At 45.5% G+C, this 12,719-nt stretch overlaps 1 protein-coding gene across 1 annotated transcript; it reads left to right on the top strand.

Annotated features, from left to right (window-relative positions):
• LOC117051660 (phospholipase A2 inhibitor and Ly6/PLAUR domain-containing protein-like) lies at positions 1-9,728 on the top strand. Its single transcript, XM_033158237.1, has 4 exons — positions 1-204; positions 4,993-5,089; positions 6,378-6,494; positions 9,361-9,728. Exons 2-4 carry the CDS (start codon positions 5,041-5,043, stop codon positions 9,549-9,551), a joined length of 357 nt encoding a protein of 118 aa, XP_033014128.1. The 5' UTR covers positions 1-204; positions 4,993-5,040; the 3' UTR covers positions 9,552-9,728.
• The last annotated feature ends 2,991 nt before the right edge of the window (positions 9,729-12,719 follow it).

Raw genomic sequence — 12,719 nt, forward strand, 5'->3', positions numbered from 1 at the left:
GACAGGGTGGAGGGCGGAGCAGCTGGTGTGTTGCTCCTCCCCCTTTCTGGGGAAGAAAAATACTTCTCTCCTTTATTCTGCAAAACATTCTCAGCTGCATCAGACAGTGGGAGGAGACCTTGGTGTAATCAAGGATTCCAAAGAAGCTCAGCTCCCAGCTCTGGACAACGTTTGGAATTGGCTTTGCCTCCTTCATAGCTGCTGGTGAGTACTTTAGACTGCTTGGTATGGAAGACTTTAGGGACTAAGGTGGGGTGGGTGGCTTCCAAGCCTTCCTGAAAATTCACCACATGCTACCATTAAAACCTATCTTCCTCTCCAGATTGCCCTCTCATCTAGCGTAGGAATAAGCAAGCTGTAGCACTTTCCAATTAGCAAATTGTTTAGCATCTCCCTGCTAATATATGAAAGCAGGAACAGCAGTGGTGATGTGTTGAGTGAAAACATATTAGCTTGGTCTCTGGTATAGCTTGTTGACTGGCACCTGTTAGCTACTGAACACACCCCAGCTGTTTGGGTGGGGCTGGAAAGAAGGGACTCTCCTTCCTTGGAGCTTTTTAAGCAGAGGTTGGAAGACCATCTGTCATAGATGTTTTAGCCAAGATTCCTGCATTGCAGGGGGTTGGGTACCTTCTAGGTCTAAGATTCTATGATTCCATGAATGGGCAGATACATTATTTTTTCCATGAAGGCTCACAACAAAGTGGTTGTGGCTGAATAGCAGAGCACCTGCTTTGTATGCCCCAAAGTCCCAGGTTCAATCCCTGGTATCTCCTCTGCTGGATAATCAAATACTTAAAAGGGTCTAATTAGTACCTCTGCTGATAATTCAGTTCATGATTGCCCAAACCCTGTGGAGCTGCTGTCAGTCAGTGTAGACAACACTGATCTAGGTGGACCAAAGGTCTGACTCAACATGAGGCAGCTTCCTATCCAAATCCAGTTGTAGGCTTTTGCATTTGGTTTGCAAGAAAAAAAGGGAGATCCCTCATTTGCTTCCAAGTGAATGCTGTTGCTTTTTAAAGGGGTAGATGACATTGTTTTACAGGCTGGTGTGGGGAGTTGCCAGCTCCCCGTTGCTCATCATGCACAGTTGGGAGTTTGTTCTATTAAAAAAAAAGAAATGCTGTAAGTTTCCAGCAGTCTCTGTGCACGAGGAGAAAATGAAACAATCTTGCACAGAAGACTGGCCTCGGAGAAGATGCAGGATGCGAAACATTCTTTGAGTTTCTGAATGATAATTGGAACGGAGTCTGTGGCTCGACTGGCTGTTTGTGAGGGTGGAAGAAAATGTGAAGGGCTGGGGAAAGAGAGGAGACAAAATTGCTGCTTGCAACCATGTTGGGGAACTTCCAAATACAGAGAGTTTTAATTCATAACCATATTTATATAGGAACCTTATGGGTGTCTGACCAGACTTTGGGGGGCCATGATATCTGGGGCAACACAAATCCGAGGTTCGAAATCTGGGAGTGACATGACATCATTTCAACACACAACTTTGGCCTCCTGGTGCATCTCAGCATTTGACTATTGGGGAGCCTGACCTTTCTGGTCTCTTCTAAGCAATCCCATCCAAGGTCCTTCCTCTCCCACCCAGGCCTCTTTTTTACTGATTGATGCCTGGATAAAGTGAGGGAGGAAAGAGCCATTTTACCCATTACGCAGAATGAGGTTTCTGACTGAGGTTGGAGCATGGCAGCTGGGGCGTGGCTGTGTGTGTGTGTGAGTTCCCCACTCCCTCATTCAGCTCAATTGTGGGTGCCCTCGGGGCTAGTCACTATCTCTCACGACAACCTACTTGCAGGGTTGTTGTGAGGATAAATTGGACAGAAATCACACGTGCTGCTGCCTTGAGCTCCTTGAAGGAAAGGGATGCATGTGTTGTTATTTTTTTTTAAAAAAGTGAATTTACTATCTCCCCTAACATGAAAACAAACCCACAAGGAGGATAGGCGAAAGCACCACCCATGCAGGAGACTTGCGGACAAGGGTGAAATAGTTCTGCGAAGCCCCTTCTCAGACAGAGCTGGCTCGTTGATAGGCATGGCACAAGGGAAAGAGCCACATAAAGTATAGAATGCAGCCTGTAAATCAGTGATGTGGTGGGAAGATACCATTTCACACTGAGGGGGCACATTCCCTTTTAGGCAACCTTCCAGGGGCCATGTGATCATGTTGGGTGAGGGCTCACACAGCCATGAGCAGTGCCATCAATGTGAGATTGAAGGGTGTGGCTTGGGGAAAGTCCCAAGGGCCAGAGAGAGAGAGACATGGAGAGCCAGCTGCATTTGACCCCCCCCCCTGGATGTGAGATTCCCCATCCTTGCTGTAAATCTACTGGGGGTGGTAATCATAGCACAAAGAAGATAGCAGTGAAGGCACAAGCAGTGTTCATCAATAGAAACAACCTTTTTTTAATATTTCTACATTTCAAGAACGTATTTATGGGAAAGCTTCATACTGGGGGGGGGCGGAGATTTAGGACAATAGTGCTAAAGCTCCCCCACCCTGACGGACCTCCTGAAAATTATTGGGGGTCTCAGCATACTACTTAATAAACTACTTTTGTCCCACAGATGGAAGGACATGCATGATTCATACTTCAATACCTTTCTAATGTGACGGATGTGGGTGTGTTTGTGAGCCAGGTTCTAGGAAGGCAGGACGGGGCAGAAATATTCTTGGCTCTTCGGCAGCCTTTTTTGTGCACTGCCTGAATGAAAGCTTGCAAGACCACAGTTTTAGGAGCAGTGTATTGTAGTGGTTAGAGCATTGCAGTGGGACTTGGGAGGTGCCCTTGATGTATCACAGCCTTGAACTCTTTGGAGGAAACAGGGGTTATACAAATAATAACAATCAAGCAAACCTCTGGCGTAGGATAGCCACACACTGGAAAAACTGGGCACCTTCCCCTTAATAAATGAATGGTCATCTCTAGAAGGGAGTAGGAGAGAGCGAAAACCATGGTTGCTTGGACAGAACCTTGTGCAGAGTTTGGGGACTCATCCTCCCTGATCATTGGCCATGATGGCAGGGGATGCTGGGAACTGGAGTCCAACATCGTCTAGAGCAGAGTTTCCCAAACTTAGGTCTCCAGCTGTTTTTGAACTACAACTCCCATCATCCCTAGCTAGCAGGACCTGTGGTCAGGGATGATGGGAACTGTAGTTCAAAAACAGCTGGAGAATCAAGTTTGGGAAACCCTGTTCTAGAGCAAGCATAGGCAAACTCGCCCTCCAGATGTTTTGGGACTACAACTCCCATCATCCCTAGCTAACATCTGGAGGGCCGAGTTTGCCTATGCCTGTTCTAGAGGGTCACAGGTTTCCCAGTCTAGGTCTCAGATCCAGTGTAGAATTTGGAGCAGGGGTGTCAACTTGAATAAAATATGGGGGGCAGGTAAGGCTCACCTCGCATAATCAATCACATGATGCACCACACACACATCATTTGAATGGCAATGCCTATCAACTTTGAGGGAGGATGGCCCTGTCAAATATTTGGGGGGGGGGCGGGGCTGAAGGGATCTCGGTCCCTAGGAGTTGGCTCTGGAGAGAGGTAGGTATAGCAGACCTTGACCTTCATGTGTTACGGATGTAGCCAGAGATGGTAGCCGAGGGGCAAAAATCACAGCAGTTCAGAGTTGATGGAGTCCTTAGACCTCAGTCCTGTTTCTAGCAGGGCTAGGCAAGGCCGAGGGAAGCTTTTTGCACCCAAGGGCTGCATTCTCTCCTGGGCAACCTCCCGTGGGCAACATATCAGTGATGGGTGTGGCAGAGGCAAAAGTAGCCAGAGCAATAAATGGGTTGTTGTTTTTGCCTTTGTACAGTAGACTACTTTCGACACACATTCACACACACACAGAGAACGAACTTCCTCTTATTTTAATTAACTAATGTCTTTCTGGAGGAGAGCTTCCCCCCCCTCCATTAAACCTCACTGCAGTGCTTCAGAGAGTGGTTTGGCAACCACTCCCTAAACAGCTTGCCTAGGCCGCCTGCCACCGCCATGGCTTTCTTGCCCACTTTCCTGCTGTTCTGTCATCACACTGAAGTTGGCCACCTACTTATGTCCCCGTGAACTGCCTTTTTACACACACACACACACACACACACACACACACACACACACACACACCTGATTCATTTTTTACCCACACTGTCATAAACTCTATACAAATGAGAGGTTGAGAGGTGCTTTCATTAGCTCAAAAACATACTGCTTTATATATCATTGATATTCATTGTTCCAGAACAGAATGAAAAATGCCAACCATTCCAGAAAGTTCATAGAATCGGAGAATTGGAAGATTCCCCAATGGTCATCTAGTCCAACCCCCCTTCAATGCAGGAATCTAAATGTAACAGGAATTTGCTTGCTTCTGAAATATGTCACCTTCACCATTAATGAAAGCACAAAAAACAATGTGCAGACTTATTCAGTTCATTTCTACTTGATTAGCATCTCCTTCCTCAGAAGTTTTTAAGCAGAGGTTGGGTGGCCATCTGTCATGGATACTTTAGCCAAGATTACTGCATTGCAGGGGGTTGAACTAGATGACTCTTGAGGTCCCTTCCAACTCTACAATTCTATAATTCTATGACATTGTTTTCCATAGTGAGGAACCTCTGAATAGGCTTTCCAATTCTGGAAGATCAGGGATTGTATTTGAGGAAAGGTGGACATGCCATATTTTTCCATCTATAAGATGCCCCCATGTATAAGACGCCCCCTATTTTTGGGGACTCAGATTTAAGAAAATGTGGGGAGATGGCCCCATGTATAAGACGCTCCCTAATTTTTGACATTATTTTAAAGGAAAAAACTTAGTCTTATACATGGAAAAATGCAGTATATATCAGCCAGCATAAGGACTTTGTAGCCATTCAGGGTTTTTCTGGTGCTTTTCAGTGACATCTTCAACTTCCTTCCTTAGAAATGTGCCTGCTCCCCCAATGAATGTCTTTTGTGTCATATTTTCTTTTGCAGACATTTTGGTCCAGGGAACGTCTTTCCTCAAACAGACTTTCCATCACCATGCAGGCTGCCCTGGGACTCCTCCTCTTTTCAGTGCTTCTTGCTGGAGGTAATTAGAGATTGGAGAGATATTCAGTCCATTTTCATGAAAACCAGCCCAATTTCAACTTCACAACACAATGTATGAACCAAACAGACCTAGCTTTCAAAATTTGACTGCGTGGGTCGCCACCCTCCACAATAAAAAAATCAGAGCATTGTAGAGTTGGAGGGAACAACAAGGATCATCTAGCCCAGTGTTTTCCAACCTTTTTCCAACTGTGGCCCCCTTCCAACCTTGTTTTCTTCCTGTGCCCCCCATGGGGATAGTCAAAGGGGGCAGGGGGTAGCAGCACCCCAATAAGTAATATATGAGAGAATTTTAAAAAGCAAGTGGTCCTCACTAACCTGGTGCAAAAAGATTTTGTCATCCAGAGGAGCCCTGGCTGCCTAGATAAAACACTATAGCCCCACATACCCTTATCTGGGAGTAGGGCCCAGTGAACTCAGTGCGGCTTTCTTCTGAGTAGACACTTAGTTATTTCCTAGATGCAAGTCAGCAGCACCAGATGACCCTGCAGGGGTGGATTATTCTGCTGTTCCTCTGAATGGGAAGAAGAAGAAAAATGAGCAATTTTTAGGGCATCATAATGTCTGCCATAATAATGTATGTATGTATTATGCACATACATAATAATGTATGTACTGGGTTGTTTTCCTGGAGGAGGGCTGGGATTACCATAGTAATCCCATAGTAAGATTACCATAGAAGGGACGTGGGTGGTGCTGTGTTCTAAACCACTGAGCCTAGGGCTTGCCGCTCAGAAGGTCGCCGGTTCAAATCCCCGCAATGGGATGAGCTCCTGTTGCTCAGTCCCAGCTCCTGCCCACCTAGCAGTTCAAAAGCACACCAGTGCAAGTAGATAAATAGGTACTACTCTGGTGGGAAGGTAAACAACGTTTCCGTGCGCTGCTCTGGTTCACCAGAAGCAGCTTAGTCATGCTGGCCACATGACTCAGAAGCTGTCTGTGGACAAACACTGGCTCCCACGCCTATAGAGCGAGATGAGCGCCGCAACCCCAGAGTCGTCTGTGACTGGACCTAATGGTCAGGGGTATCTTTACCTTTACCTTTAAGATTACCATACAGGATTTTATTATATTTTAGTGCAAATTAAAGACTTACCCCATTTCATTCCTAGTGGTGAGAAGAGGGGAAAGAACTAAAATATGTGAATGGTTTAGAGGGCACAGCATAATGCCATCACTCATCTCCCATCAAAATGCAGTTAATTGCTCAGTTGTGTTATCATTTGTGGCTTTATTTTACACACACCCTTTTTATTCCCTTTCCCCAGCTAGCTCTTTGGACTGTGAAGTATGCAACAATAACGCTAAAACTTGCACTGGGCAAAAGGTGACTTGTGACGATAAGAATGATGTCTGCTTACATATGGTGACAGAAACCACAGGCGGTAAGTGAGAGGGAGCCTAAGTCTTTCTCAGCCAATGGTAACACTGAGCTGTGCATTATCCTCGGGAATATATAAAGTGGCCTAGTGGGTGTAGCGATGGTTAAATGCAGGGAATCTATGGTCATCCAGATGTTCCTGAATTCGAACACCCAGCACCCCTTACCTTCAACCATGCTGGCTGAGGGTGATGGGAGCCTCAACAATACTTGTAAGGCCACACCTTCCCCATCAGTGAAGAAAGGACCACTGTGTGGTGGGTCCACCAATGTCTGGAAGGGCACTGACATATATGGATTCAAGTTTGGCTCACCTGCGTTTTGCTTCAAAGACATGTGCAATTTTATTTTTGAACATAGGAGGCTGCCTTATATCAAATCAGACCTTTGGTCTATCTACATCAGTATTGTCTGCACTGAGTGGCAGCAGTTATCCAGGGTTTCAGGTAGAGCTGTCTGCCAGCCTGTAAGGTTCTCGGTTAGTTGCTCATGAGTAAGCAGCCAGGACTCCGCTGTTTCCTTTAATGATTTTATTGTGCAAACTATATACAGTGCAGAGCTAAAAAGTTCATGTCTGTATCAAGCAGTGTCAGAATCCAGGAATGGCCCCTTCCAGTTCTGACCCCAACAAAAGAGTTTTAGTATACGAAAACCCTGCCTTCCATCCTTTCGTTTCACCCCACGACGTCTTTGGGGCAACAGAAATTGCGTTCCCCTTGTATCGCTCTCGGGACTGGGGGAATGTTGGGTCTCTCTTGCATCCCCAGAGCCTCTATTCCCTTTCCCCTGTGAACGCTCCTCCTCCTCACTGGACGTCTCGCCGCTCTTTTCGCTACCAGAGGAGGTGCTGGTGGGATTGGGGCTCCCTGTAGCATCCGGATAGCCCTTCCACCACCTTGTGCTGCATTGGGGACAGTTCCCTGACACAGCCCTACCTGGAGAAACAAGGGATTGAACCTGGGGCCTTCAGCATGCCAAGCAGATGCGCTACGGCCCTTCCCTGGGGGAAGAGGAAAATTTCAGAGCAAACTTTTCAAATGAAAAAAGAATTTGGAGAGAGAGGAAGGGGCTTATAATTGTAGTGGGGGCTTCTTTCCTCCTTTCTTTTTCTTTTTTCAGTTTAAAATTTTTAGTTTCAAAGTTTCAAAAAACCAAACAATTTTACACACACACACACACACACACACTTACATTAAGCCATATTCCATATCTGTACATTTATGGGGTTCCCTGAACCCCAGGACTTCTCCCCACCCCTCCCTTGGCTTCCAAAATTTATCTTGCTTTTTCACTGCATCTAATTACATTTCCAGATAGTCCATCATTATTCATTCTTATTTTGATGGGGTTCTTTCTTCTTTCCATCCCTGGGCAAATAACATTCTTGGCTTCTTTCCTCCTTTCATTACTGCTATCATGATCATTCTTACCATTCCCCCCCCCCTTGGTGGTGTAGGAGCAGAGATTTGGCTAATGCCACAGTTGTTCTGCTTTCCCGCAGAACTCTGCCTTTTGCTGCTGACAGCTTGAATGACACTTAAACGAAAAGAAAAGACAAGAAAGAGAAACCCCCCCCTTCCCCTTTGTCACGTTTGCAGTCAGTCTCCCCAACTGCAGACTCATTCCACACAAACACATAAAATGGAACTGGCACCTGTGAATGGGGAGTGATCCACAGCCATTAATAGCTGGAATTGATGTGGAAACATTTTCCCCACCCCATGACCACAAAGAAAGTACTGTAATGCACTTAAGGATCCTTTTATGGGATATTTATTAGCAACCTTTAGGGTCAACCCTTCTCAAACTTGCTTCCAGTAAGATGTCTCAATGCGCAATGCACCATCAATTTCAAATCCCAAAACAACAGCGCACATCTTAAATTTGCCCCATATGGGAAAGTTGCACAGTCCATAGTTAAATTCTGGGATTTGCTTCCATGATGCAGTAATGGCTACCAACTGGGACAGCTGCCCCATTTAAAGGGGGGTTAAGAAAATGCATTGTGCATCCAGCTTTCCACGGCTACTAGATATGAGATATATCTATTACCTCCAGTGTCAGAGACAGCATGCATCTGAATATCAGTTGCTGAGGACAACATGTTGGGAAAGTGCTGTTGCATCCATATCTTGCTTCTGGTCTACCCGTAGGAATCTGATTGGCCATGCCAGGAACACAAGGAAGGACTTTGGCTTCATCCAGCGGGATCCTTCTTCTGTTCTTACAATAAAAACAAGATTGATTTTGAAAAACCCATAACCAGCAGCAATATGACAGAAACACCCAACCCAATCTCAAAGTGGCCGGCTCACCCATGAGGCAAGGTGAAGTGACAGCCTCAGGCAGCAGACTCCACATGGGCAGCAGATCTGGCCTCTAAGGAATGCATCATCTGCTGTTGCCGCCACAGTGGTGTGTTTCTTGGAGGCTGGTTTTGCCGTCTCCCCAGCAGCCCCCTCCCAATGCCGCCTCTGCAGATGCCCATTGGTGAATAGGAGGCACTGCTGGTTTCCTCCTGCTCTTGTTCCTGATGTAGATCTTCTCTCACACCTTCTTCCCTGGCTGGGGGTGGGGGACACTACTGCCATTTTGTGGTTTGCCTCAGGTGGCACAATGTCTGTATGTCCCTGTTTTTAGAAACATCCTGAGGAGCCTTTGCCATAAATTCACACAAACACCATCATATCTTGCTGTGAGTAGAATAACATGTGTTCTTATGATTATTTCGTGCGACTCTGATTTTGTTTGCTGCCTTGAGCATGCTACTGAAAAGGATGGATGCCAATGGCATGGAAATGTATTGTCTGGGCCATAATGGCTCGGAACATTGATTCTGTGGATAACCCATCTTTCTTTTCTACATCCAGGGGGGTTCCGCGTCAATAAGAAGTGTGAGAAGAAGGCTGTGTGTGATTCTTTAACAAACCTGAAAGGGAAGCCTGCAACTGGTCAATATACAGGAGTAATTAATGAAGTTGTGTGTAGCAAGGCCCCTTCATCTTATGCATCGCTCCTCCTGGCCCTCTCTGGGCTCCTGCTGAAGAACGTCCTCTTCTAATGGACCACGTGCAGCAGCTCAGCATGAAACAACACTTCCACCGCTTTATTTGCTCGCATGCCATCTTCGTTGAACTTGCTCCTTTGGCTTTCCAACTGTTTTTGTCCTCCTGTATGATTGGCTGAATGGAAATGAATAAAAAAATGATACCGGGAGGGAGAAAAGAGTACCTAAAAACACCCTCTGTCTGCTTCTGTTCATTTGGGGATGAGGGGTAGGTGAGGAAGGAATTCCCCCCACCATTCACACTGGCTAGCTCAAGGCTTGTCAGTGTGACACCCTCCAGATGTACCACACCATCTGGGCTAGGGAATAACTGGCCCATCAGCCTAATTGGGACTGCTCCTTGCCCCTTCAAATGGTCCACAAGGCCATTTTGTTTTCTTTTTCTTTAAAAACCGTGCCCACCTGTCAGTCAGGTGACATTGCCTTTCAATCATCCTGGCCATCTGCTATTGACACTGATGATTTGTGCCTCACTGTGGTGTTTACTGGGCAAGTAGAGCTTCAGTCACTGCATTCGGTAGGGCTTTTGTTCTTCCTTTTTTTCTTATTTCTTCATTTGAAATACAGTCGTACGTTGTGTTACGAACACTGCATGTTGCGTTTGTCACAGGTTATGAACGCGCCGAACCTGGAAGTACCAGAACGGGTTACTTCCGGGTTCAGCAGTTCACGCATGTGTAGACACACAAAATGACATCATGCGCATGTGCAGAAGCGCCAAATCGTGTCGCACACATGCACAGATGCGGCGCTTCAGGTTGCGGACCTTTCAGGTTACGAACGGGGCTCCGGAACGGATCCTGTTCATAACCAGAGGTACCACTGTAGATGCATCCATTGCTAAGGTTGTTGTTGTTTAGTCATTTAGTCGTGTCCGACTCTTTGTGATCCCATGGACCTGAACATGCCAGGCACTCCTGTCTTCCACTGCCTCCCGCAGTTTGGTCAAACTCATGTTAGTAGCTTCGAGAACACTGTCCAACCATCTCACCCTCTGTCATCCCCTTCTCCTTGTGCCCTCAATCTTTCCTAACATCAGGGTCTTTTCCAGGGAGTCTTCTCTTCTCATGAGGTGGCCAAAGTATTGGAGCCTCAGCTTCAGGATCTGTCCTTCCAGTGAGCACTCAGGACTGATTTCCTTAAGAATGGATAGGTTTGATCTTTTTGCAGTCCGTGGGACTCTCAAGAGTCTCCTCCAGCACCATAATTTGAAAGCATCAATTCTTCAGTGATCAGCCTTCTTTATGGTCCAGCTCTCACTTCCATACATCACTACGGGGAAAACAATAGCTTTAACTATACGGACCTTTCTTGGCAAAGTGATGTCTCTGCTTTTTAAGATGCTGTCTAGCTTTGTCATCACTTTTCTTCCAAGAAGCAGACAATTCCACACCCTCTTCCTTCTTCCCATCTCAGGCCAGGAAAGGTCTTTGGAGAAGCAGTACAGGGGAGAAGATGCTGTCTTTGGATAGTTCTTTTTATTTGAAAGCAGCTCTGGTGGAACTCCACTCAGTTAAAACTGACATTTGTGTGTGTTCGTGTCTACATCTGCTAAAGACACAGCAGCACTCAAGTTGTGACTGAATTGTAGTGATTTGGTCCACATTCACACCATACATTGAAAAGCACTATGAGATCACACAGCTTCTCTTAAGAGGGCTGAAGGTTGTTAGGAGACCCCAATTCCTTTTAGAGAGCTATAATTTTCAGAGTTCTCCAGGAGGAGGGATTGATTGTTAAACTATGGGTCTCCTGAAAATTCTCAGCACCTGTAACAAACTTCTTTTCCCAGGATGCTTTTGGGGGAGGATGTGACTGTTTAAAGTGATACCTTTGTGCTTTAAATGTATGGTGTGAATGTGACCTTAATGAAGAGGTTTAGTTTAAAACACTTCCTGATTCTTTGTCAATTGTTGCCACTGCAACCTGATCTCAGCTAACAGCAGCAGTCCTATTATTTTGAAGCAGATTCCTCTCTCATAGAATCATAGAGTTGGAAGCGACCACAAGGGCCATCCAGTCCAACCCCCTGCCAAGCAGGAAACACCATCAAAGCATTCCTGACAGATGGCTCTCTATTCTGTAACAGGAGCTCAAGGCTAAATGGGAGGTTAGGAATGGGGCTTTATATATATTTTTGTATCACAACCCTGGTGTGAAATTCCATGTTGCGGCTAGATTCTGATTTAAACAGAGGCACTGTTTGATTTATTTTTATTTTTTTAACCTTTCCTCTGTTCCTGATGCATTTGGCAACAACTGGATTTTCTTATTTAATTGATTTAATCTAACAGAATTTATATACTGCTGGATAGTAAGAAAAACTTCACAAAAATACAAAATAAAAATTTAAAATTATTAATAAAACCAGGTATTTAAGAAATATTCAAAAGATGATTGAAATCAACAGAAGCTAAAATGAAATAAAACACATGTAACTTCTGCTTGCCTAAACAAGAAATCATGAGAGTTGAACGGTACAATTCAGACCATTTAGCCCAACCCACTACACAATGGCTCTATAATGAAAGATACAGTTACAGGAACTTAGCAAAGTGTCATCTGGCCTCTGCTTGAAGAGTCCCAAAGCTCCCAGGGCAGTCGATTCCCCTTCCTTAGCCTTTGGAAACATGGTGATGATAAGCCCATGGTGGAGTCTGGAGGAAGAAGGTTTGGCAATAGTTTGCAGCATTCAGCAAGTGCAAGTTTCGTCATCCAGGACCACGGACAGCTCCAAGGGAAGAGACAATTTGTGCTCTGTGTTAACTGAGCCATTATATATGTGAGCCTCCAGAAGTTGGGCTATTTTGCTGTGAAAACCAAGATGTCACTGCCTCCTTTCTACATACAGAAAATCCAGTTAGACTTCAGCACTGACAATGGGAAACATTTCCCCACAATTGTATCTGCTGCCACGTCTATCATCTGCTGCCTAAGGCTACATTCACACCATAAATTAAAAGCAGTAGGATACCAATTTACACAGTAATGACTTCCCCTGAAGAATTCTGGGAGCTGTTGTATGGGAAGGGTGTTGAGAGTTGTTAGGCGACACCCCCCCCCCATTCCTCTCTCAAAGCTGTAATTCTGAGCATTCCCTGGGGAAAGAGATTGATTGTTAAATTACTCTGAGAATGGTAACTCTGTAAGGGGAATAGGGGC

Source organism: Lacerta agilis, chromosome 8, assembly GCF_009819535.1.
Source record: "Lacerta agilis isolate rLacAgi1 chromosome 8, rLacAgi1.pri, whole genome shotgun sequence".
NCBI classification, from domain to species: domain Eukaryota; kingdom Metazoa; phylum Chordata; class Lepidosauria; order Squamata; family Lacertidae; genus Lacerta; species Lacerta agilis.

Coding starts and splice junctions, on each gene's coding strand:
- LOC117051660 (XM_033158237.1), top strand. CDS start 5,041: ATGCAGGCTGCCCTGGGACTCCTCCTCTTTTCAGTGCTTCTTGCTGGA. Junction 5,090..6,377: donor TTCAGTGCTTCTTGCTGGAG/GTAATTAGAGAT, acceptor CCCTTTCCCCAG/CTAGCTCTTTGGACTGTGAA. Junction 6,495..9,360: donor GGTGACAGAAACCACAGGCG/GTAAGTGAGAGG, acceptor TTCTACATCCAG/GGGGGTTCCGCGTCAATAAG.